At 47.7% G+C, this 26701-nt stretch overlaps 1 protein-coding gene across 1 annotated transcript; it reads left to right on the top strand.

Moving 5' to 3' along the window:
- Positions 1 to 361: 361 nt before the first annotated feature.
- On the top strand, positions 362 to 26413 carry Kif2c (kinesin family member 2C). Its single transcript, XM_036178859.1, has 21 exons — positions 362 to 422; positions 1573 to 1667; positions 5461 to 5562; positions 5737 to 5785; positions 9346 to 9468; positions 10666 to 10788; positions 11943 to 12043; positions 12617 to 12712; positions 16010 to 16064; positions 16150 to 16312; positions 18005 to 18095; positions 18306 to 18369; positions 18440 to 18531; positions 19316 to 19458; positions 20238 to 20442; positions 20548 to 20658; positions 22694 to 22761; positions 23070 to 23175; positions 23262 to 23375; positions 25658 to 25781; positions 25894 to 26413. The coding sequence occupies exons 1-21, from the start codon at positions 362 to 364 to the stop codon at positions 25974 to 25976; spliced, it is 2169 nt and encodes a 722-aa protein (XP_036034752.1). The 3' UTR covers positions 25977 to 26413.
- Positions 26414 to 26701: the final 288 nt, after the last annotated feature.

Genomic DNA, 26701 nt, shown 5'->3' with positions numbered 1-26701 from the left:
AAATATTCTCAGGGTTGGGGATTTAGCTAAGAGGTAGAGCGCTTGCCTAGCAAGAGCAAGGACCTGGGTTCGATCCTCAGCTCCAAAAAAAAAAAAAAAAAAAAAAAAAGGAGAAAATATTCTCATAGGTCGCAGCGCCTTGGAGACCCGCCCCACGCCCCACGCGCCGGAAGTCGTGAGGCCAAGACTACATATCCCAAAATGCTCTGCGGTGCTTTTCCTCAGTGGTGACGTCGTAAGGACGCTGGCGCGCGGGATTTAAACTGCAGCGGTTTAGGCGGCGTTAATACTGCTCTGTTTTAGTAGAGTCGTGGTTTCCAAGCTTCTTGCATTTGTTTTACCTGCTGCTGTTCCGGAGTCCATGGAGTCGCTTCACGCCCGATTGTTTCCTGGTCTCTCCATCAAGATTCAACGCAGTAATGGTGAGGGCAGGGTCCTGAGGCCAAGGGGACGCCAGAGCAGTGAGAATGCCAAGATGGTTACCCAGCCCCCAAACGGCAAGCTTTGGGACACTCTTTCCCCATCCCACACTGAGGGGGTCCATGTCCGTGCACTAGCGGTCACTGTCCCTTACACTGGGGGAAAACACGGCCCTGGTTGTGGGTCCCTTGCCTGCTTTCTGAGTGTGGGCAGAGCACCTCTGCGGTCATAGACGTGCCTAGGCTAGGTTAGAGCCAGAGGCTGTACTTCCTGCCGAAATCTTTCTCTGAAAGTGCTGGGCTTCCTAGCCCCAGACAGGGCTGTATATGGTACCTTTACAGTGTGGTAGGCGCAGGGATTCAAAGTAAACGAGCAGGATCCCTGCTCTTACGGAGCTGGTAAGACAACCTTCTGTTTTTGTTAAGGGACGACTGTAGGTCTGCTAATGTCCTTCGTGCAATAGCCAGACAGTGACTGCCAAAACTGAGTTGGGGAAGTCAGCTCTTCAGCCATGCGTTTAGGAGCAGCTCCTCTTAGGACTGTAGTGATGTCTCTGCCCAAATGAACCTTCATTCTATTGCAGACTCTGGAGCAGAGATGAACCCTTATTCTATGCAGCTGTGGTTTAAAACCCGTTGCCTACCCACCTCACTGTGGGGTGGTCTATGGTGAATCCCCACTAGGATTATTAGTGTTTGTGCTGATTTTTAGAAGAGGGGAAAATCAATTTTCCCTTCCTAGGTAATGTCTACATTGGAAGTCTTTGTAGGATTTTTTTTTTTTTTTTTTTTTGGTTTTTTGAGACAGGGTTTCTCTGTAGCTTTGGAGCCTGTCCTGGATCTCGCTCTGTAGACCAGGCTGGCCTCGAACTCACAGAGATCCACCTGCCTCTGCCTCCTGAGTGCTGGGCTTACAGGCGTGAGCCACACCACCTGACTTCTGTGTGTAGTTTTGGTGCCTGTACCGTATCTCACTCTGTAGACCAGGCTAGACTCCAACTCACAGAGATCTGCCTGGCTCTGCCTCCCAAGTGCTGGGATTAAAGGCGTGTACCACCACCACCCAGCACTGTAGGATCCTAAAAGCAGAGTGGAGTATAAAAGTTAAGTTTTTAGGAGACAGGTGGATGACCTCTGCTCTTTTCATACACAGGCTTAATTCACAGCGCCAATATAAGCACAGTGAACTTGGAGAAATCCTGTGTTTCAGTGGAATGGACAGAAGGAGGTAACACAAAGGGCAAAGAGGTAGGTTCTGTGAGAATATTTCTGTGGCATGTCACATGATCCTGTGTGGAGCATCTGTGTGGAACATGTGAGAACCCAGTTTCTGATGTTTGCTGTCCTCTCCAATCTTAAAAAAAGGTTTTCTTTGGATACGTTGGCATTTTATTTTGTCAGGTGTTTTTTTGTTTTTGTTTTTGTTTTTTTCTTTTTCTCTTTGAGACAGGGTTTCTCTGAGTAGCTTTGTGCCTTTCCTGGAACTCGCTCTGTAGAGCAGTCTGGCCTCTTACTCACAGAGATCCGCCTGGCTCTGCCTCCCGAGTGCTGGGATTACAGGCGTGTGCCACCACCACCCGACTCCTGTGTGTAGCTTTGGTGCCTGTCCCATACCTCACTCTGTAGACCAGGCTAGACTCCGACTTACAGAGATCTGCCTGGCTCTGCCTCCCGAGTGCTGGGATTAAAGGCGTTTGCCACCACCGCCCGGTGTCAGGTGTGTTCTAAATTGAAGCAATTAACAGTTTCTGGTGTGTCTGTGGAAAGCAAATTTCGGCAAAGCCAGAAGGCTTTGCTTACTTACCTAAGCTGGGTTCTGAGTACATAACACATTGCTGCTTCAGTTTGGGTAACAAAATCAGTAACCCAGGAAAGGAAACAAAGGTGTGCTTTCAGAATGCCAAATCGTGAAGCAGCTGGTGATGGATGACACGGGGAACAGGGTAAGATCTGATCCAGGGTGGGACTTGGATGGGATAGGAAGGCTAACGGCATGCATCAGTCCTGCGGTCTGAGTGACAAGCTGGCCATAGGCAGAGCCGACTCAGGATGGTCTGGCCCCAGCAAGAAGACTGAAAAGAGATGGGAGAGTCTCTGGCTGGCAACTACGATGTTCAGGTTTAGTGGGGAACCTTGCAATATGGAGAAAAGCAGAGATGGGAAAAAGGTGTGGTGCTGTGAAAAGGCCACTGGTCTGTGAATTAAAAACTCAGATTTCTGTTCTGTCTCCGCTTTCATGTTTCTGCTCTTAGAAATCCCATATGCTAACCTATAAAGTGAAGATGACAATGTCTATCTCAGAATATTGTGAAGATTTAGCCACAAAGTCCTTCTGGACTGATTCCAAAATAATAGACCGTGTGTTGAGGGCTGAGAATGTAGGTGAATAAGATGCGTCCTCTCTCTCTCAAGGAGTTTGATAGGGTGACACAGATAGGGCTGGTGTGGTGGTACATACATACATCTCAGTGCTCAGGAGGTAGGGGCAGGCAGATATTTATGGGCTTGAGGCTAGCATGGTTCACATAGTGAGTTCTAGGCTAGCCAAGGCTACGTAGTGAGAGCCTGTCTCTCAAAAAAAAAAAAAAATACAAGTAAGTCTTTTTACTTTAAAAAATATTTGTGCCAGGTTGTAGTGGTGCATACTTTTTTTGGTTTTTTGAGACAGGGTTTCTCTGTATCTCTGTAGCTTTGGAGCCTGTCCTGGACTAGCTCTGTAGCTCAGGCTGGCCTTGAACTCACAGAGATCCACCTGCCTCTGCCTCCCGAGTGCTGGGATTACAGGCATGTGCCACCACCAACTGGCTCTGTTTCTCTTTTATACTGGTTCAATCTCTGTGTAGCCTAGGGTGGACTTGAACTCCTGATCTTCCTGCTTCTTCCTCCCAAGTGCTGGGATTAAAGGTATGTGCCACCACTGCCTGACCTTTATGGTTAACTAGTGGCTAGCTCTGCCCTCTGATCTCCAGGCAAGCTTTGTTTGGCAGAACACAAATGAAATATCATGCAGCAAAATAAAGTTGTGTGTGTGTGTGTGTGTGTGTGTGTTGTGTGTAAGGAGGGAGGGAGCACTTGAGTGCCATGGTGCATATGTGTCATGTGTGAAGATTTCAGGACAACTGTGGGGGAGTTTCTTACCTTCTATTGAAGGCTGATGGAAATAGGGGTCTTTTGTTTCCATGCTAGCTAGCTTGGGAGCCTCTGGGTGATTTTCCTGTCTTCATCTTCCATCATTTATTATGTAAACAGAAGAGGGCACCAGATCTCATTACAGATGGTTGTGAGCCACCATGTGGTTGCTGGGAATTGAACTCAGGACCTCTGGAAGAGCAGTCGGTGCTCTTAACCTCTGAGCCATCTCTCCAGCCCCTGGGATTATAGATTTTTATCCCTGCCCATACAGAGTTTGTAGCCAACCTGTATTACATAGTGTGACCCTTTATCAAAAAGAGAGTGGGGCAGTGGTTGCATATGGCTTTAATCCCAGTATTCAGAAGGCAGAGGCAGGTGGATCTAAGTTTGAGGTCAGCCTGGTACAAGTTCCAGGACAGCCAGGACACCCTGTCTTGAAAACACAAGAGAGTGAGAAAGAGAGAAAGAAAATGTGTGTGTTAGACAGACAGGGGACAGAGGAGAGAGAGAGAGAGACTGAGCTTCCTCTCAGGGCCTCACATATTATTGTATTATTCCACTGAGCTACATCTTTATCTCTAGAGCCCTCTTAAAATCTTAGTCAAATGAGCCCCCCCCCCCACCCCGATCGATGTCTGTGCCTTCCTGTTTTCACACTCTTGTTCTCTGTCCTAGGATGCTCGGTGTGAATATACATAGGTAGTATTGGATCTGGGCTCTTGCATTTATGCTCTGTAGTTTGAAGCTTGAGCGTGAAGTAGGAATATGTAGCAATATGAGGAGTGTCCTCAAGATGGCGCTAGTGAAGTACTTGCCAGCTTTTGCAACCAGGGATGCTGTCCTCATTTTACCCATGCTGCTTGATTTCTACCATTGGACACAGGACTTTCCTTCCCCATTAGAATTTGAATTCACGGAAAGGTGCTGTATTTGAGTCTATTTGTGGTTACCCTCTCTTGCATGCTGCTGGCTTACTTGTTCCTAACATGTTTAAGAAAGTTCAACAGTCTGGGCTGGAGGTGTAGCTAAATGATAGAGTACTTGCTTTGTCTGTTCGCCCTGGGTGCCAGCTCACCAGCCGTGTAGAAAGTAAACAAGTAGATGCAGCTTGTGGATTGAAGTGGTAAAGCTTTCACCTTAGGGTGTATTCGTTAGCTTTGTCCGTTTCAAAATCTAAACAAAGTGAGTTCCATTTGTGTCTTGTGTGCATGTGTGGTGCTGAAGAGGGCCTCACACATGCAAAGAAACACTACCGTGAGCAACATCACTCGGCTGGATTGGCTGCTTCAAACCTGTGAGTTATTCTGGTGAAGTTTGAGTTGTTCCTAAAGATTACAGGACTCTGGTGATGTAAACCCAGAATTGTGACCTCATTGTGGGTGTGAGCAGGACTAGGAAAAGCATCAACAGGAAGGTGTGACTGGGAGGAAGTTTCTGGGCCCAGTAGAAAATGTAGGTAGACTTAGGGTTAGGTAGCGGCTTTCGGGAACTTACCCCTGCTGATAAGATCCTGAGGGGCCCTCCATTGTGACTGTCACCAGATGGTTAGAACTTGTTTCCTCCTTCATGTCAGCCAGCAAGAAGTGATCAGGGGGCTGTGACCAACAGGACGTCACTGTCCAGCAGATCAGTAGGAGAGCCAAGTAACGTAGGTCTCCTGTGACCTCTGAGTGCCTGCCTGTCAGCCTCTTCTCCACCTCATTCTCATCACTCACAATCTCCCATTGGCTTGGAACCTGGCAACCCATTCCATCTAGATGGTAAACCATTACTAAGGAATACTATTTTGTAGTGGTCAGTGCTTAATGGAGCGTAAGGTTGGTAAAGCCTGAGTCTTGGGTGGCCTTGACTACAGCACCTCATTTAGATCAAGCACTGTTGTTTCACTGAGACTCACTTGTCCTTGCAGATTGATATTGATGACGTGGCTGCAATAAACCCAGAACTCTTCCAGCTTCTTCCCTTACACCTGAAGGACAATCTGCCACTGCAGGAAAATGTAACAGTCCCGGTAGGTGCCTGCCTGTCATCTGACTGCAGCTGCTGTCCCTGAAGAGTCACTTGTTACCTTTTTGCTGATTTCTGTCTGGGACTGCCCAGGGGCCTTATCACAGTACGCAGGCTCATGATAGGACCCGAGGGCTGATAAAAGCCATATGTTGTGGCAATTTGTTCTGTTTTTCAGAAGCAAAAACGCAGATCGGCCAACTCCAAAATTCCAGCTCCAAAAGAAGGTAAATGAGGGCTGTTGCCGCAGTGTTTGCTGTGGGTGAACTTCCAGGGCTCTGAGTGGGGGCCAGAGTAGAGTCCTTGCATGTGACTTTGGGTAAGCTGACTTCTAGCCTTTGTTCAGTCATCTGGTTGTGTGAGGAAGAATCCAGCCTGCACCTAACCTCTGAGAGAACTGTACATTTCAGACATTTGTTTTCTGGTCTAAACATTTGTTCTATAGACCAGAGCCTGGTACAGAGGAGACCTGCTTCCTTCCCTCAGAACACCAGGCCTTACACTGAGGCTATGAGAGAAGCGTAGTTGTAGTTTGGGCTATTAGAAGAGCAGTGGAGCTTGAATACAAGGATGTGTGGCTACGGTCCCCACGGGGAGCTGGAGAGGAGGACTGGAAGTTCTAGCTGCCTTGGGCTATATATAGAAAGAAACCATCCCCCCAAAATAAAGAAGCTGGGGGGAGGTGGTGTACACCTTTAATCCCAGCTCTTGAGACAGAAGCAGGAGGATTTCTGAGTTTGAGATCAGCCTGATCTGTGTAGTAAGTTCCAGGACAGCCAGAGCTATATACTGAGACCCTATGTTGGAAAAAAAAAAAAAAAAAAAAAAAAAAAAAAAAATTAAACAGCAAGAAGGCTGGTGAGATAGTTTATCAGGCAAAATCACATTACACAAACCTGACAACCTGAGTTCCATCTTAAAAATACCAAGTTGTAGCCAGGCAGTGGTGGTGCACACCTTTAATCCCAGCACTCGGAGGCAGAGCCAGGTGGATTTCTGTGAGTTCGAGGCCAGCCTGGTCTACAGAGAGAGATCCAGGAAAGGTGCAAAGCTACACAAAGAAACGCTGTCTCAGAGAAAAAAAATACCAATGGTATACAGGTCTCATAGACATGCTTAGCACAGCCTGCAAGAAGGGCGCTGATTCCGTTCCAGTGCATGTCCTCAAGGGATATGGACACTTTCCCGGTTGGTCTTATTTGATTTTGTGTGTCTGCTCACACACGTGCCACAGGACTCCCAGCTTTTGGGAGTCGGTTCTCTCCTTCCACTGTGGGTTCTGGGGATCAAACCCAGGCCTCCAGGTTTGTGCAGCAAGCGCTTTGACCTGATAAACTATTGTGCTGTTTTGTTTCTGTTGTTTTAGATTCATATTATTATTTTTTAAAATTCTCTGTGTGTGAATATGTGCTACATGAGTGCAGGAGCCTAGGGAAGCTAGAGGTGCTGGGTCTTTCTAGACCTGGAGTTAGACGCCATTGTGAGCCACCTAATGTGGGTGCTGAGAACCCAGCTCCAGCCCTCTGGAAGAACAGCATGTTCTCTTAACTGCTGAGCCATCTCAAGCCCTGGTTTTGTTTTTGTTTGGTTTGGTTTTTTGGTGTTTTTTTTTTTTTTTGACAAACAATCTCTGGTTCAGCCTGTCCTGGAACTCATTACGGAGTTCAGGCTGGCCTCAACCTGTAGTTTGAGCAATTGTTTTTTTTTTTTTTTTTTTTTTTTTTTTTTGCTTTTTATACCACTTTATTCCAACCTGAGCACCTCAATATAAAACCAAACACTGGTGAACTGTTTTCCTTACTAATTTTGAGTTACTGTAAAATGTACAAGTTCTGCTAGCAGATCAACACTTAAATAGATTAAATCATCTGACATGTGGTAGATTTCATATAATGAAAATACCTAAAATAATTAGTGCAAAATATACTGATCAAAATAAACAAGGTTTCAAGATGATTACTAATAACATTGTAATACTTACGTTACCAGTTACAGGTACAGTGTTTATTATGGTTCTAGCCATGACAGAATAGCAAAGCCCCTTCCTTTCATAGGGGAGGAAGAAATAATTAGCTGTTTTAGTAACTGTACATTTTTTGAGCAATCTTCTTGCCTTAGTTTTCCAAGTGCTTGGATTATAGATGAGAGCTACCAAACCTGGCTCTGTCTGGCTTGGTTTTGCTTTGCTGAGGGTTGGGCCGAAGCCATCTGTGCTCCGCCACTGAGCTGTCCTCCCAGCCCTGGAGCTCCTTAAGTGTGTATCTGAGTCTGAAGTAGGAACCAAGGTTGGACAGGTGGCTCAGTGGGGAAATTGTGTGTCAGTGTGAAGGCTTTATTTCAGATTCCCCATCACGTATGTAAAAAAAAAAAAAAAACAGATGTGATGGCATGTGTTGTGATACCCTAGTGCTGGTGAGGCAGAAACAAGACGAGCCCCAGGACTGGCCTGCCATGCCATGCCATGCCAGTCAAATGGTAAGCTCCAGGTTTAGAGAGACACTCTGTCTCAAAAATTAAGGGGAAGTAATAGAGGAAGAAACTCAGTGGCAGCCTCTGGTCTCTATAGGCCTAGGTGCATGCCTTCTGCAAAGTCATGTACACACATCCATCTATTATATACCCATACGAGTGGGGGTTGAGTAAAAGACTGCAGAATATCTGTCATTTGTGAAACACAAAATTATGGGGTTTGGAGGAGGGCATTGAGACAGGTTCTAATAATGTAGCCCAGGCTGACCTCCAGTTTGTAGAACTACTATCTCATCCTGCTCACAAGTGTTACGACTTCAGACATGAGCCACCCATTAGCTTGACTTGAAAACATTTTTTAATATTTATTTTTGGTTTTTCAAGACAGGGCTTCTCTGTGTAGCCCTGGCGATCCTGGAACTTGCTTTGTAAACCAGAATGGCCTCAAATTCAACAGAGATCCACCTGCCTCTGCCTCCTGAATGTTATGATTAAAGGTGTGCACCACCACCAGCAAAAGTGAATCTTTTTTTGAGGTTTTATGTTGGGGGGGGGGGGGTTGCCTGCCTTTATGTATGTTTGTGCACTATATCCATGTAGTGCCTACAAAGGGCATCAGTTTCCCTGGGACTAGAATACAAAAGAGTACTAGCTACCATGTTGGTGGTGAGAAGTGAACCAGGGTCCTCTGGAAGGGCAGCCAGTGCCCAGTGTTCATAACCCCTGAGCCATCTCTCCACCCCTAAAAATGAATCCTGAAAAAGCATTCTTTTTTTTTTTTTTTTTTTTCCATCAAGACTAGAAAAATAGGCGGGGTGGTGGTGGCGCACACCTTTAATCCCGGCACTCAGGAGGCAGAGGCAGCCGGGTCCCTGTGAGTTCAAGGCCAGCCTGGTCTACAGAGAGAGTTGCAGAACAGCCAGGGCTACACAGAGAAACCCTGTCTCAAAATAAAAAAAAAAAAAAGACTTAGAAGAATGGGTCTTTCTCTCCAGAAATTATTTTAGATTTTCTGTAGGTCCTTCCATTTATTTATTTATTGTGTTTCCCTTCACTGTCCCTGTACTGGGGATTAAACCAGGTTCTGGAGAAGCCTTCAACCACTGGGCTATATGGCCAGCTCAAGACAAATGCTCTTAAGGGAGATAGCCTTGCCCCCAGGAACACCTGGATCTACAGACCCCACAAATGAGTTTGGGGATAGCGGGGCTTGGTCTTGCTGCTGTTCCCGGGCTTGCGTCCAGGTGGCTAGGTTCTGTGCACCCCCACTGCTTTAGCTCACCCTATTGTGCAGCACTGGTTGGTCCTGTGATCATAGGTCTTCGAAGCCGGTCCACTCGCATGTCTACTGTCCCAGAGGTTCGAATTGCCACTCAGGAGAATGAAATGGAGGTGGAGCTGCCTGTGGCTGCAAACTCTCGAAAGCAGTTTTCAGTTACCCGTGAGTAACCAGTGTGCTCTCCCTGTATAAAGTCCTAAAGCAGCTGACTCTCCCAGCGTTCCTAAAGTGGCTCAGGATGGGCTTGTCATGGAGGGGAAGCCTTCAGAGACCTGATTCTACAGACTTGACCCAAGCATGGCTTTTTGGGCTAGGCCAGCCCTTTTTGACATCTCCAAACTATATTGACTCGGTGAACTAGGTGACTGGTTGCTCACCACTAAAATACCAGTACTTAAGAGATTGCCATGAGCTTGAGGTCAGCCTAGGCCTCAGAGTGGAAATCTGTCTCCAAACACACACACACACAAAGAACAACAAAAACCCAAACTGAAAAAATTAACCAGACCAAAACACCACAAAAATGTATGATAACAATCCATCATGCCTTATTACACTCATACCTGGTCATGAGCCTTTCATTTACCTTCATTTAGATTAATGCTTAAAGCATAATGATCCACCGTCTCACAAAATCTCCATCTACTTTACGCATCTAGTTGAAAAACCACTTTACTTAAAATTATTCCAGGTTAGGATTGTGGCTCAGTTGGCAGAGTGCTTGCCCAGCATGCACAAAGCTCTGGACTCCATCCCAGCACCACATGAAACTGGACCTAGTGGAACCCGCCTGCAATTCTAGCACTCATGAGGCAAGGTGACTCCATACGAGGTCAACCTCTGTCCAGCCATACTGAGTTTGAGCCCAGCCTAGGCGGTGTGATACGCTGTCTCAAAACAACTGTTGTTTTTTAAGACAGGGTTACTCTGTAACTTGATCTGTAGACTGGGTTGGCCTTGACCTCAGAGATCCACCTGCCTCTTGTGCTCCACCACACCCTGCTGTTTGTTCTTTCGAGACAGGGTCTCTTTCTTCTCATTCTGTACCCTCTGATATCCTGGGACTTACTGTGCACCCTAGCCTGGCCTTGAACTTGTAGAAATCATTCTCCCTTAGCCTCCCAAGTGCTAAGATTACAGGTGGGAGCTACCTGACTCAGTTTAAAGTTATTTTTAAAGGTCTGCTTTCATATTTAGTTTAAGGCTTTTTGACCGCAGGTGCAGTCCTTGGCTGGGATGGTGGTTGAATTTGGACTGGGGACAAGAGGAACAGCCTGAGTTTATCCATGACCTGTTGAGCCCCAAGTTAGGACAGCTGCTCCTGCTGCCTGCTTCCCAGTGACTCTTGTTCTCCCACAGCTGGTTTCCCTAGGCCCTCCTGCCCTGCAGTGACAGAGTTACCCTTGTCGATGGTCAGCGAGGAGACAGAAGAGCAAGTCCACCCCACCCGAAGCATGTCTTCTGCAAATCCTGGAAATTCAGGTAGACTCGCTGAGCTGTGTGCTCCTCTGCTCTAGCACGGGTACTAACATTGGTCCTGCCTGGGCCCCTAAAGGTGGGTTATCCTATGCTTATGGACCGAGTCTTTCACAACACACAGAAGTTTGGCAGAAGCCATTTGTTATAGGTGAGATGTATCACAGCTAAGTTCTTGATAAACAGCCCAGAGTCCTTTTGAAAATGAAGTGGAGTACCTTACCTTTTTTGTTTTGTTTTTCAAGACAGGGTTTTTTATTGTATAACAGTCCTGGGTGTCCTGGAACTCGCTTTGTTTATCAGGCTGGCCTCAAACTTTTTTTCTTTTATAGATTTATTGATTTTTGTGTGTATGAGTGAGTGTTTTACCTGCATGTGTGTCTGTGCACTGTGTGCACACCCGACGCCAGTGGAGGTCAGAAGAGGGCATTGAATTCCCTAGGACTTGTGTTATAGACAGTTGTGAACCACCAGGTGGGTGCTGGAAATCAAACTTTGGCCTTCTGCAAGAGCAACTGCTCTAACCACTGAGCAATCTCTCCAGCCCTGCCTCATTTTGATTCTAGAGAAAATAGCTGCAGAAGCATAGAGCGTAGGTAAAGACCAGAGTGGTGTGACTGTTGCTCTGACCTCACATTGGCCCAGTCAGTACGTCATGGACTCGTCCATCCAAGAGTCAGATGAAAGTCTAGAAAAGGCGTAGGCTGTGTTAGTGAGGTGGCTCAGTAGGTAAAAGGTGCCTGCCATCAAGCCTGAGCTCAATTAGATCCCACGTGGTAGAAGGAGAGAACTGACTTCCAAAAATTATCCCCACTTCCTCGTGTATGGAGTGGCATGAGCGTGTATACAAACACACACACTAATTTATAAACAAATAGAAGACCAAGCATGGTAGCACACACCTTTGATCCCAGCGCTTGGGAGGCAGAGGAAGGCAGATCTGAGTTTGAAGCCAGCCTGGTCTATCTACAGAGTGAGTTCTGGGTCAGCCAGGGCTACATACACAGAGAAACTATCTTGAAAAAACAACAACAAACAAAAACAAAATAAATAAAAACAAGGTTCTAGAGAACGGAGACCTGTTTCTACCAGTATCAGCGGACTAGCCAGAAACTAACAAATGAAGCAGGTGAGTAAAGAGTGACTTCCTTTCCCTGCAGTTCGGAGGAAATCATGTATTGTGAAGGAAATGGAAAAAATGAAGAACAAGCGGGAAGAGAAGAGAGCCCAGAACTCGGAAATAAGAATAAAGCGAGCTCAGGTGACTCCTGGGAGATGCGGGTGAGAGTTTCAGGACAAGCACCTGGCAGATAAGCAGCCAACACATAGCTGGCCCTGGCATTTCTAAGGTTCCAGATCTGATATCCAGGAAGTTTAGTCACTTTTTATCAGAATTCAGAAAATAAATGCATAATTCAAAAATTATCTGAAGATGCGCCAATGAGCCATATTTGATGCTGACTGGGGAAGCCCATCTTGTGCTCACAAGATACAGTGCTGTTGCTGGGCACACTGCTTTCTCTGCTCCCCCTGCCCCTGTCCCCTGTAACTGATATTACCATACAGGGTAGAAGCAATGGCAGTGGAGTCTTAGTTGGGTAATTGATCTGAGGAAACGCATTCTGCTGCTTTGCCTCCTAAGATGTGGAAAGCAGCTCTTGTCTCTGGTGCATGCCTGCCCCCCCCCCCCTGCTCCCCAAGACTTCCTGCCTGGCTTCTCAGACTAGAGCCAGGGTTGAGGCACTCAGCTGTGAATCTGCTGCTGCTGGTTGTCTCTGGATCTAAGAGCGCTCACACCTTAACATTCTCCCTGTGTTCCTCTCGCCTCAAACAGGAATATGACAGCAGCTTTCCAAACTGGGAATTTGCCCGGATGATTAAAGAGTTTCGGGTTACTATGGAATGTCACCCACTTACTGTGACTGATCCTGTGAGTATACCGGAAAGTTCTTCAACCCCTCTTCCCTGAGCAGGACAGGGAAGGACATTGAAGGACAAGGAAAAAGGGCATGCTGGGATCTTCATTCACTCTTGAGTGTTGTCTGAAGAGTTAGGTTGCTCTGCTCTCTTTTTTTCCTCCCTCCCTTCTGTGTGTGTACATATTTGTCTCCTCCCATCCCCCTGTGTATGTGTGTGTTTCTGGGGATCGAATCCAGGACTCCCACATATCTGAGCACACAGTCTCCCACTGAGCCATATCCCTGGTGGGGCCCCCCAACACTTTTTAAGATAGTGTCTCAGGGCTGGAGAGATGGCTCAGAAGTTAATTGTTGTACTTGTTCCTCAAAACCACTTGGGTGTAGTTCCCAGCACCTACATGGTGGCTCACAGCCAGGTATAATTCCTTCCCCTTGGCATCCATTGGCACTGTTCTCATGTGATAAACAAACATACATGCAGGCACAATATCTGTACATGTTTAAAAAACCAAAGGGTCTCACGATGTAGACCTGCCCGGCCTGGAACTTGCCTCCCAAGTGCTGGGATTACAGGTACATGCCACTACATCCAGTTAAAAACGTCTTTAAATTATGTTTATTTTTACCATGAGGAGGGTACTTGTACACATTGCTATATGGAAGTTAGACGACAGCTTGCAGGCGTCATTTCTCTCTACCATGTGGTATTGAGAGCTATTGAGGGCCAGCCTCAGTGCCCTCTCAGGGTTCAGAGGATCTGAGGGCAAACAACCCCCTCACTCCGTGCTTCTTTGTACCACTTTTCTTCTTCCCTTAGCTGTAAGGTTTTCCAGTTTCTAGACATACACGAAACAAAGGCAATTCTTCTGGTAATTGCAAAGTTACAGAGTTAGAATTTTTTCAGGGTCACAAAGCAGATAGGACCTGTCCAGAGTGACATCCTCAGCATTTTCATGGTTTGTGGGGGTCGGGGGGGGGGATTGGGGCTAGAAGGGTGTCCAGACAACCCTAAGAGGCAGAAAGGCTGACTTCATAGGTTTCTCAGTTCTGAAGAAGTTCATGCATGATCTACAGTCCAGATGTATATATTTACACTAGAGGTTAGTGAGAGAGAAACGGGAAAGAAGGGTGAGTGAGGGCGCAGCCATCAACTGTTCCCCTGCCCACTGGGCCGGGGCAACTGCAAGGTTGCTATGGCGACCGGCACACTGGAAGGAAATTGTGGCATCTGATTTGCGCCAACGCTGGCCATTGTAGCTAACTGAAAGGGACTTCTTTAGATGAACAATTTACATCTATCACCCAAGCGGGTAGAACGAGAGGATTTAAAGCATGTGGTACAAGGTTTGGAGCCTGATGAATTCCAGGTGCCCAAACCCCACAGTGGGACTTGTCTCTAAATGCCGCCTGCTGGAAGGGAACTACTTTATTCCCGCACTGGGTAAATAAGCAGTGGCTATTGTTTTTTGTTCTCTCTCAGGGTTAGGACCCCGGCGGTAAATTTCTGTATCCAGTAAACAGAAGTGAAAGTAGGTGTAGGGATTAATAGCTTTTAGGGTAGAGCTGGAAGTAGCTGCAAGAGAATTTAGGGCACTCACTCTCCGTAATCAGGAGGGACCAGAATCAAATGGCTTGACTGTCCCTTTATCTCTGAAGGTCCCTAATGTGATCTATTTGAAGGACTCCTTTCCTGACTACATGTCCTGCCAAGTGGGAGAACTGCAGGGAGCTAGCTGGCTTCTAGTCTGTCACAGGGAACAGAGCGGAGATTAGGCTGTGGGAACCAAGGTTATTTATTTCATGATTAAATTCTCCTACTGGAGGTCCTACGGAGTGGAGGAGCGGAGGAGGGGGAGTCACCCAACACGTGGGAGAATTTATGCCCAGTAAATGATCAAAACATTGCTATGCTATGGGAATAAATCCCCATTTTTTTTTTTTTTTTAAAGATTTATTATGTATACAGTGTTCTGCCTACATGCATGCTTGCAGGCCAGAAGAGGGCGCCAGATCTCATTACAGATGGCTGTGAGCCACCATGTGGTTGCTGGGAATTGAATTCAGGACCTCTGGAAGAACAGCCAGTGCTCTTAACCTCTGAGCCATCTCTCCAGCCCAAATCCCAAAATTGTAATAGATGGGGAAAAGCTTAGAGCTTCACAGCAGAAATTCACAGCAGGAAACAGCCAAATCATTCAAAAGGCAGTAGCATCAATATGCCTTGTGTTCTCTGTTTAAGTCCTCCATCAGAACCCTGGCTCTAGTGGATCGGCCGTCTTATGATGGCTGAATTTCTGACTGCATAGTCCTGTGGCCCGTAGGATGTGGGTCCTGGGAATTGAACTGGGGTCATCAGGCTTGGTGTAGTGAATCTGCCTTTACCTGCTGAGACGTCCCCTGGCTAGTTTTTTGGTTTGGGATTTTTTGGTTTTTCTTTTTCTCCCACCTTTTTGGGTAGTCTCAATGTGTGCTGTGAAATTTGGCCTTTTTAAAAACAAAACACGGCCGGGTGTTGGTGGTGCACGCTTTTAATCCCAGCACTCGGGAGGCAGAGGCCAGCCTGGGCTACCAAGTGAGTTCCAGGAAAGGCGCAAAGCTACACAGAGAAACCCTGTCTCGAAAAACCAATCAAATAAATAAATAAATAAATAAATAAATAAATAAATAAATAAATAAATAAATAAATAAATAAACCAACCACAATCTGTGCCAGTGTGCGTGCGCCATGGCACACATGAAGAGGCCAACGGACAACTTACTGGAGTTAGGGCTCTCCTATCATGTGGGTTCCAGGAATGGAGCTCAGGTCATCAGGCTTGACAGAAGTGCCTTTACCTACTGAGCCATCTCATCAGCTCGTTTTTGTTTGTTTGTTTTGCTTTTTTCAAGACAGGGTTTCTCAGTGTAGTCTTGGCTGTCCGTGGAACTTATTCTGTAGACCAGACTGGCCTCAAACTCCCCGAGATCCACTTGCCTTTGTCTTCAAAGTTCTGGGATTAAAGGTGTGCGCCACCTCTGCCCAGCATCAGCTAGTTGTGTTTGTTTGTTTTTAAATACTTTAGTGAGAGCATTAGTTACGGCTCAGGTGAGACTCCCTGCTCAGGCTGGCCGGACTGCAAAGACCTAGGAGAGTAGAGTGAGAGCCAGGAGGGGTTCAGGACAGCTTTCTTGTCCTCTAGAATGGTTAACAGGGGAGACTGGGTCCTAGTATGAGATCTCATTGTCTCTAGGGCCAAGAGAGGGGTTGTGGGTGTTGGTTTTGGTACTGTCTGACCTCGCTTTGGCTGTCTCTTCTCATCCTCTTGCAGATTGAGGAACACAGGATCTGTGTCTGTGTTAGGAAGCGCCCACTGAATAAACAAGGTAAGCTGTTCAGTCAGAAGCATCAGGCTAACAGAGGAAGATCCCATGTTCAGGGAGTAGCCCCTGAAATATTCTCCTTCTGCAGAACTGGCCAAGAAAGAAATCGATGTGATTTCTGTTCCCAGCAAGTGTTTCCTCTTTGTGCATGAACCCAAATTAAAGGTGGACTTAACAAAGTACCTGGAGAACCAGGCGTTCTACTTCGACTTTGCCTTCGATGAAACAGCTTCAAATGAAGTTGTCTACAGGTTAGTCCCTTCAATGTTTTTTCTTCCTCCTATCCCCCCCCCCCCCCCCCCCGTTTTCTCTTTCTGACATGGACACTGAGCTCTTCCCCTCCTCCCTGGCCTCTTGTTGTAGGTGGAAGTTTCTGTCCGGCCTGCCTGTTCTCAAATACCCAGCAGCTGCTTCCCAAATAATTGACTCGGAGGCTTAATATTACTTATAAATGCTCAGCCAGTAGCTCAGGGTTATTATTACTAACTAGCTCTTATGCTTAAATTAACCTATGATTCTTTTTTTGTGGGGGAGGTGTTTTGAGACAGGGTTTCTCTGTGTAGCTTTGCACCCCTCTGGAACTCACTTTGGAGACCAGGCTGGCCTCGAACTCACAGAGATCTGCCTGCCTCTGCCTCCTGAGTGCTGGGATTAAAGGTGTGTGCCACCACTGCCCAGCTTAACCTATGATTCTTACCTATGCTTAGCCACGTGGCTTGGTATTTAGTGTGGCATTTCTCATCTTGCCTCCTCTGTTTTTGGCTGGCAACTCCTGACTCTGCCTTTCCTCTTTTCCAAATTCTCCTAGTCTGGTCACCTTGCCTATACTTCCTGCCTGGCTACTGGCTAATCAGCGTTTTAATAAACCAATTCGAGTGACAAATCTTGACAGTGTACAAGAGCATTATCTCACAGCGGTTGTGTTTATTGGGCAGCTCTCTGATCAAGAAGCTCTGGCCCCATAACCAGAAGACCCACTTGGGGACCTGCCATGTCACCTTTTAAGCTGTAGCAGCCCAATCTTGGTCACTCTGAGTGAACTGTTAACCACTGCAGTCAGGGCTTCTTCTAGTGGGGTTTTGTTTTTGTTTTTTGTTGTTGTTGTGACAAAATCTTCTTCTGTAGCCCAGGCTAGCTTAGATGTGTATATGTTCCTCTCAGATGGTCTTGAACCATGACAGTCCTGCTTCAGCCTCCCAAGTGCTGAGATTGCATCTTCCAATGGCTTACGCAACTACCTCATTACCTGAATGAGTTTAGCACACTCAGGTGACTTCAGATCTACTCTGTCCAGTATGCCACTCAGCAAAATTTAATTCTTTTTTTGTTTGTTTGTTTGTTTTTGTTTTTCAAGACAGAATTTCTCTGTGTAGCACTGGCTGTCCTGGAACTCACTTTCTCTGTAAACCAGGCTGGCCTTGAACTCACAGAGATCCACCTGCATCTGTCTCCCAAGTTTTGGAATTAAAGGGAATGCTACCGCTGCACTGCATGTTTACATTTTATAAGGATACAAATGCTCTAGAGATATATAAAAGCATATGCAAGTAACATGCAGGCATTATGCTCTTTTATATAAAGGACTTGACTCTGCTGGCAGCGGTGGCTCACGCCTTTAATCCCACACTCAGGAGGCAGAGCCAGGTGGATCTCTGAGTTCGAGGCCAGCCTGGACTACTACCAAGTGAGTTCCAGGAAAAGGCACAAAGCTACACAGAGAAAACCTGTCTCAAAACAACAACAACAACAACAAAAAAAGGACTTGACTGGGGGTCAACTCAGTAGTAAATGGGTCCTAGGCCCTGGGTTCTACCCCCTACAAAAAAAGTCAGTGATTTAAACATGAGCTATGTGCTGAGTATCGGTGGGGCGTCATCACCAGTCCCTCTTATGAAGGAATAGCTACACAAATGCCCTTCCCTCTTCTCCATCCTTTCTCCTAGGTTCACAGCAAGGCCACTGGTGCAGACAATTTTTGAAGGGGGAAAAGCAACTTGCTTTGCCTATGGGCAGACAGGCAGTGGGAAGACTCATGTGAGTATTTCAGTCTGGCAGAGGAAGCCTCGTCCAGTGCAGCAGTAAGTTCTTAAGACGGGTGGTACAGACGCCCATCACTCGACACTGGCCATCAGATGAAGAGCGGGGTTTAGCAGGTCCAGTCTCCTGGCTCTGGTATGGCCCACTGTGGCAGTAGAGCCAGCTGTGTTCTGGTACGCCGTGGTCATGTGCCATTTCCTTTTGTAGACAATGGGTGGAGACCTGTCTGGCAAATCTCAGAATGCATCTAAAGGGATCTACGCAATGGCTTGTAAGTAAACTGTTTTCCATGTAGGGACTGGGTGTGGAAAGCTGCTTACTTACCAGGCTCTCCCTTCCAGCCCGGGATGTCTTCCTTTTGAAGAGTCAGCCTCGCTACCGGAACTTAAACCTGGAAGTTTATGTGACTTTCTTTGAGATCTACAATGGGAAGGTAAACTGACAAAAACCTTAAAGATAGCTGGAAGTGGTTGAAGCCAGACATCTTGTTAGCTGTAGGCCTTTGGGGCTACTCTGCCTGGCCTGTGGACCTTTCTGAAGGTGAGGTAGCAGCCAAGCTCAATAAGGAGAGTAGATAGCCTCTTCCAGGCTCCCTGTGAGGTGGGAGGTCTGCCCTGTCTGTGAGCTGTCCTCCCGTGACCCCTGCCTTCCTTTATGTCCTCCTTCCCCATCCTGTGTATTCTCATATCCATACCCTCCACGCCTCTCCATTCTCGGCACTTTTGTAGAACTGCTTTTTGTAGAGCCAGACCTCAATAATAAAAATAATGAGATGTTATGTGCTAAGCACTTGCTAGTCTTTTTTTTCCCCTCAAGACAAGGTGTCTCTGTGTAGCCCTGCCTGTCCTAGAACTCACTCTGTAGACCAGACTGGCCTTGAACTCACAGAGATCCACCTGCCTCTGTCTCCCGAGTGCTGGGATTAAAGGTGCACGCCACCACCACCGCCCGGCTGCTAGTCTAGTCTTTTTTTTACAGGCTTTACAGGCTAGGAACAGTCTGGAGTAGCTCAGTAACTTGCTCAGGGTAACACACCTTGTAAAGTGGTGACATGGATGTGAACCAGGAAAGCGGGGTCTTGTTATGTTACCTGTCAGCACATGCTCTGCCTTTCTTGCTCCTGGCCCTTGTCCAGGCTGGGGCAAACTCTGTAGGAGGGAGTCAGGCAGGGTACCCAGCACCTATGGCCCTATCTTTATGCTCCGTGCCTGCCACAGGTGTTTGATCTGCTCAACAAGAAGGCTAAGCTCCGTGTACTAGAAGACAGCAAGCAACAGGTGCAGGTTGTGGGACTGCAGGAGTACCCGGTTAACTGTGCTGATGATGTCATCAAGATGCTCAACATGGGCAGCGCTTGCAGGTCAGAGTTCCGGCCAGGGAAGGGGGAAACCACTTCTAATACCTAGTTCAGGTAATGAAGCCTCAGATCCACAAGCAGGCATGGGGGGTCGAGGGGTAGGCGAGCATTTCTTTTTCTACATAGTTCTTCTCACCCCAGCAGGGTAAGTGCTGTGAGAGCCTCTACCTTAAGTGGGGTGGATAATCCCAGGGTCTCAAGAACAAAGTCCGAGCAGCTTAAATCTAACAAAGGCAGGCTTTATTTACCGCCATTCTTGCCTGGGGTCTGGGATCCTAGTTTTCTCTGTAGAAGAAGTTAGCAGCCCTAAATCTGTTCTGGGCTGGAAGTAATAAGGCCATGGTGTCTCTCTGTAAATGTAGGGCAGTGATGAGATGGTGCAGTAAGCTGTGGGTAGTTGCAGGGCTCAGATTTTTTTCTCCCAGTGTTGAGGACTAAACCCAGAGTTTTACTTCACCACGCTGGGCAAGTGCTCCACTGTTCAGCTCCATCCACATCAAGAGCCCTCAATTTTGGGCAAGTGGTGTATGACTAGACCATCCTAGCAGACTCAGCTCCTCATCTTCATGAGCACCGAGTCCAGTACTGATTTGGCTGCCTGAAAACTGTGAGGTCAAGAGCCGCTGTCTTGGAGGGCAAAATGGAGGTTAGAGGCAGGAAGCCACAGGACTTCTTAGGATCATGATCCCTGTCCCTCCTGTACTGCAGATTTTAACTGCCTTGCCTGGGGTGGTGGTCCTCAAAGTTTATAACCTTTCTTTGCATTTTCCTCCTTTTAATAGGACTTCTGGACAAACGTTTGCCAACTCCAATTCCTCCCGCTCCCATGCCTGCTTCCAGATTCTGCTTCGAGCCAAAGGGAGATTACATGGCAAATTCTCTTTGGTAGATCTGGCAGGGAATGAACGAGGGGCCGACACTTCTAGTGCTGACCGGCAGACTCGCATGGAGGGTGCAGAGATTAACAAGTCTCTCCTAGCTCTGAAGGTAGCAGGCACTTGCTAGTGGTGGCCAGGAAGGCAGCTGGGAAGGGAGAGAGTTGGCTGCATAAGAAGTGGAAAGAGGCTTCCAGTTATTTCTGCCGCCCCACAGGAATGCATCAGGGCGCTGGGACAGAACAAGGCCCACACCCCTTTCCGTGAGAGCAAGCTGACACAGGTGCTGAGGGACTCTTTCATCGGCGAGAACTCGAGGACTTGCATGGTGAGTGGGATGACTTTGCAGGTGGGAAAGAAGACCCAGAGCTGACTCCGGGCAGGGAGCTCAGTACCTCTCTCTGCCTGTGTGTTCTCGGGCTCCTGACGGGATTTCCATGGCCTGCAGCCTCTACCTTTCCTGTAGTTGAGGAGGAAGAACTCCACTCTGGGTGCTGAGAGCAGCCATTGCTCCCTTACCTGGTAAAAAGGAAGTAAACCTTAGTATGTGCAGGAGAAGTAAGTCCTCCCCTCACCCACAGCTTCCCTCACGCTACATCTAGCCCCATATTCCAAACCTCTAATGACTTCTTCTCTTCCTGTTTTATCTACAAGTGCTGCTAAGTGAGATTTGCCACTATGCAGAGCACACTCTCACCCCTGCCCTGTTATGAGCCTTTTCATGACAAAGGATGGATGGATTTCTCTGTCTAAGCTCTATTCATATTAACTAGTCCTGCCGCTCCTTCTTCCCCCTCTCTGACACTGTAGAGGACTCAACCCAGAGTTCTTTCTTATTCCTCCTGCCAAGTGTTTTACCCCAGGCCCTAAGCCCTTCTCGCTGAGGCAGCCCCTCATGGACTGGGTGATCTGAGCAGGGGACACCAAGCTTTGAGATCTCTTTGGTTTTTTGAGACAGGGTTTCTCTGTGTAGCTTTGGCGCCTGTTCTGGAATTCATGCTGTAGCTCACTCAGGCTGCCCTCGAACTCACAGAGATCTGCTTGCCTCTGCCTCCCAAGTGCTGGGATTAAAGGCATGCGCCGCCGCCACCCTGCTAGATCTGTCTTTGACAAGCAGAATAAAGAAGCAGAAGATAATTGGGTATACCTTTGGAAGCAGGGAACCTGGCTAGGCTTTGTGGCCCACTTGCCACTATGCAGCCTAAAGCTGGCAACATGAAGACCCAGGCAGGGAACCTTTAGCTTTGTTTGTTTTTGAGATACAACATGGTTTTGCTAGATAGTCTAGGCTGGTCTCAATTTCACAATGATCCTAAGTACGAGGATTGCAGGTCTGCTGCACCACACCCAGTTTTTTCTTTTCTTTGTTTTGTTTTTGAGATAGGCTTTCTCTGTGTAGTTCTGGCTGTCCTAGAACTCACTCTGTAGACCAGACTGGCCCGAAACTCAGAGATCCACCTGTCCCTGCCTCCCAAGTGCTGAGATTACAGGCATGGCACCATCATCCCCAGAAACCCTTTTAGATTTTAAAATTTATGTGTGTGGATACTTTACTTGCATATGTGCATGTGCTCCACGGGTGCCTGGTACCCTCAGAGTCTGGAAGAAGGTGTCTGATCCCTGGAATTGGAGTTAACCCTGGTTGTGAGCAGCCATGTGTGTGCTGGCAATTGAACCCAGGTCCCCTACAAGAACAAATGTTCTTAACCACTGAGCCAGCTCTCCAGTCCTTTTTTTTTTTCCAGACAGTATCTCACTATGTAGCTGTGGCTGTCCTGGAACTCACTACATAGATCAGGCTGGCCTCAAACTCCCAGAGATCATCCCGCTTCTACCTCCTAGTGCTGGGATTAAAGGCGTGCACCATTGCACTCAGCTGTTTTAGTTTCCTTTTTTTTTTAGTTTTTCAAGACAGGGTTTCTTTGTGTAATAGCCTTAGCTGTCCTGGAACTCACTCTGTAGCCCAGGCTGCCCTCAAATTGCCTGTGCCTCCTGAGTGCTGGGATCAAAGCTGTGCACCACCACTGCCTGGCATTTTTTAATTTTTTTAAATTTGTTTATTATGTAAATGCACATAGACATATGTCATGGTACTCATGTGGAGGTCAGAGGACAATATGCAGGAGTCTCTTCTCCTTCCACTGTGTGGGTTCTAGGGGTCAAATTTAGGTTGTCAGTTTTAGCGACAAAAGTGCCTTACGTACCCATGAACAAGTTGCTGAGCAGAGCACATGTGCTTTATGGGTCCTACTTTACCTCATCAGTCTCACCCGTAGGCAGACGCTCCTGGCAGCTGCCCGAGCAGCGGGTTCCTGGTGCCCTCACTTATTCCCAGCCTCTAACCGCTGTTCCCTCTTTCTCAGATTGCCATGATCTCACCAGGCATAAGTTCCTGTGAGTACACGTTGAACACGCTGAGATACGCAGACAGGTATGATGAGGGCCTGCGTCCAGGCGGGATGGAGAAGGGAAGTGGCTGGAGCACTGAACTTCCTCCCTTAACAGGAAATCTGAGGTGTGGAGTTCAGCCACATGCTAGGTCTGCCCCAGTCCCCTTCAGTCACTAAAATAGTATATGAGGGTCTTTCCATGTCAGCCCCAGGTTTATGTCACCTCTCCTGGACTGAAGACTGACTGCTATTTACCCCTTGGATCCCTAAGCTTGTTATCTGAGTGCTGATGCAATTCTGTAGTGAGTGCCAGGGGACGGCTGGGAAATTAAGGACCTTATTTCCTCAGAGTCAAGGAGCTGAGCTCCCACAGCGGGCCCAGTGGAGAGCAGCCAACTCAAATGGAGACAGAGGAGATGGAGGCCAGCTCCAATGGAACCTCACAGGCAGTTGATGTAAGTGGGGTGGGAGATGAAATGTGTGCCTTTGAAATAGACACTGGGCCATAGTCTTGACACTGTTACCTTGCTGTGGCCTTCAGTTCACCAAGGAAGAGGAGGAGCTGTCTTCCCAGATGTCCAGCTTTAATGAAGCCATGACTCAGATCAGAGAGCTGGAAGAGAGGGCCATGGAGGAGCTCAAGGAGATCATACAGGTGCAAACTGGTCCCAGCCAGGGAGGGATTGGCAGGCCACTCCTGCACAGCCCTATACCTGGAACATGGGCTTTATTCCTTGGGTCTCTGTTGGGATGGGACAGGGAGGTCCTCTGCACCTAGCTTCTCCCAGTCTGCACCTGCTTACCTGTGACACTCTCTTGTAGCCTGGTGCTGCTGAGCAGAGGGTGCAGATGGACATCATGTTTATTCAGTGACTGTTCCCACTGTGTGACACACAGTACCTCACTCTTGTATGCATGAGCTCATTCCCTGTTGAAAGGCATTTAGTTTCCCTGAGCCTCAGTTTCCCTGTCTGTCTCTAAACTGAGCAAGACACAGTGTTGTCTTTGAGGATGAAGGGTGGGCTTCTATAGCAGCAGCACAGAACCAGCATCAGATGGAAATGCTCCTTGTGCTGTGAGCCTGTGTGGGAGAAAGTGGGGAAGCGTCTCCCTGCTGTCAGTGGCAGACTTGGAAGCAGAAAGAACGAGCTTGAATCACTTAGGAGACTGCTCTGAAGTCTTAAGTGTGCAGACATGTCCTTCCCTCCCTACTGTGTCAGGTCACTGTGACAAAATACACAGCCCTTTCAGGACACGTGAGAGTTGACTGTCGCCAAAACAAAGGCTGTGAAGAGGGAGACAGATAAAGGCAGTGTTTCTGCCTGCATAGATTTACCATTTTTATGCCTAATGCCCAAGGAGGTCAGAAGAATGTGTTGGAGCCTCTAGAACTGGTTATGAGCTGCCATGAGTATGCTGGAAATTGACCTCTAGAAGAACAAGTTCTCTTAATCACCAAGCCATCTCTCTAGCCCCTGGTTTTGTTTTTGAGACACACACACACACACACATATATATATGTATGTATGTATGTATATGACCTTGAACCCAAGCATTAGGATTTCAGGTGTGTGCCTCCATGCCCAGCTCATGCCAGGAAAAGAAGAAAAGGAGGTAACCAAAGAGCCAGGTGTGGTGGTCGAATCTGTGACCCCACTATTTGGGAGGCTGAGTTGGAGGCCAGCCTGGGTTACAAAGTAAGAGCCTATCTGAAACATAGGGCCAGTAGGGCTCAGTGGTTATTTTCCTAGAGTATACATGACATACACGTGTGTTGGCGTGCCTAACAGTACTGTTGAGGAGTTCAAGGCCACTCTTAGATACATCATGAGTTCCAGGTCAGTCTAGGCTACATGTCACAAAGAAAGTTGTCATTCCGATTTTTTTGTTTGTTTGTTTGTTTGTTTATTTATTTTTTGTTTTTCGAGACAGGGTTTCCCCTGTGTATCTTTGGAGCCTGTCCTGGAACTCACTCTGTTGCCCAGGCTGGCTTCAAACTCACAGAGAACCGCCTGCCTCTGCCTCCTGAGTGCTTGGATTAAGGGCATGTGCTACCACCACCCGGCTCCAATTTCTGACTCTTTAGAACAGGATCATCTGGGCCGTGGTGGCACATGCTTTTAATCCTAGCACTCAGGAGGAAGATGCAGGAGGATCTCTGAGGTTGAGGCCAACCTGATCTACAGAGCTAGTTCCAGGACAGCCAGGGCTACACAGAGAAACTCTGTTTCAAAACCAAACAACAACAACAAAAAAGACAGGATCATTGATGTTACTTTGGGGGTGGGGGTTTCACAGGGTTTCTCTATGTAGCTTTGCTCCTTTCCTGGAACTCACTCTGTAGACCAGGCTGGCCTCGAACTCACAGAGATCCACCTGCCTCCGCCTCCTGAGTGCAGGGATTAAAGGTGTGTGCCACCTGGGCCCAGCACAGTGATGTTACTTATTGGACATAGGACATAGAGACAGTTTTGGGGTAGGAAGGTGCTGACTAAGCTCAAGCTAAGGATTTCTTCTGTTAGTTACTGCTGTTTGTTTTGAACAAGTGTCTCTTGAAGCCCAGGCTGTCCTTGAATTCCTGGAATCTTTTTTATTTTTTTTTTCTTTAACATTTATTTATTGTTTGGGTGGGTGGGTAGGGTGCATATCTGGAGGCCAAAGGACAAGTTGGAGGAGTCAGTTCTCTGCTCCATGTGGGTCCTGGTTAGCCCTACCTCCTGATGCTCCTGCCTCTGAGGGCTGAGGTTATGGGCACATACCACCGCACTGCGCCCAGGCTGAGCACTTCCTGGCACAAAGGTTTCAGGAGGCCGAACACTGGTGTGGCTAGGGGTTTGGTCTCCTGCAGATGAGGCTCTGCTGCAGGTGGCTGGGCCCTGAGGATGATTTGCTGGAGTGTTTGGCCGAGTTTGAGTTGACTAGGTTCTCGTGTTGCAGCAAGGACCAGGCTGGCTTGAACTCTCGGAGATGACCGATCAGCCCGACTATGACCTGGAGACCTTTGTGAACAAAGCGGAGACTGCCCTGGCGCTGCAGGCCAGGCACTTCTCAGCCCTGCGAGGTGAGCGTCGCCGCCACCCTCACCCCACGGGTACAGTGCAGGCAGTGGCAGTGGGCCAGGCGGTTCCAAGACGCTCAGTAACCCTTTGTGTGCCACCTCCTCTTCCTCACAGAAGTCATCAAGGCCCTGCGCCTGGCCATGCAGCTGGAGGAGCAGGCTAGCAAGCAAATCAACAGCAAGAAACGGCACCAGTGATGACTTCAAATAAAGATCTGTTTGGTATCACACCAGCCTCTTCCCCTCCCCGGCAAACTGTGGGCACCTTCTGGCTTTGGTTAGGGACTGAGATGGATGGATTTTGGTAAATGCCAGGTAAGAGGCATCGGGCCCAGGAAAGCTAGGGGAGGAAATGTGTTCTCTTCCTCAGTTTGGAGCCGGAAGAAGGAGCTTTTCGTGACTGCTTCCCCCTTTGCTCCCTATCGGAGGGGAGAGCTGTTTGGGTAGAACGGATGCTCCTGAGAACCTGCGAGGTCCAGGCTATGGGAGAGGAGTGGGCCTGCTCCGCTGCCTTCGGCCTGCCGGATCACCCTTGTTCTGAGCACTCTCATGTTTTATACTTTCAGAAAAAAAGGTTTTTAGTTTTTGAAGCCCAAGAAAAATCTCTATTTCGTGCTTTATGTATTTTTATGTTGTACCTAACAATAAAGAAAGAAAAGGTCAGACTGATTGTCAGAGAAACTTCAGTCTCTTGAGCCTTTAAGACCAAGGACGCTGCTACCACCTTGGGCTCTGAGTCTCTTTTCTTCTTAGGAAACCAAGTCCACACCTGTGGTTTCAGCAACCTTTGATTTGTCTTAAGTAGCTGACCGAGTACTGAGCTCCAGGCCCTGGGGCCAGAAACTCTAAGTAAATGGGGTGGAGTTGCATTGCGCTCTGCTCTATAGCCCTAGCTACAAAGCAGTGGGGATTAAACATGCTAG

This window comes from Onychomys torridus, chromosome 2, assembly GCF_903995425.1.
Source record: "Onychomys torridus chromosome 2, mOncTor1.1, whole genome shotgun sequence".
In the NCBI taxonomy this organism is placed as follows: domain Eukaryota; kingdom Metazoa; phylum Chordata; class Mammalia; order Rodentia; family Cricetidae; genus Onychomys; species Onychomys torridus.
The sequence above is the reverse complement of the archived record's forward strand: the minus strand, read 5'-3'. Positions and strand labels throughout refer to the sequence as shown.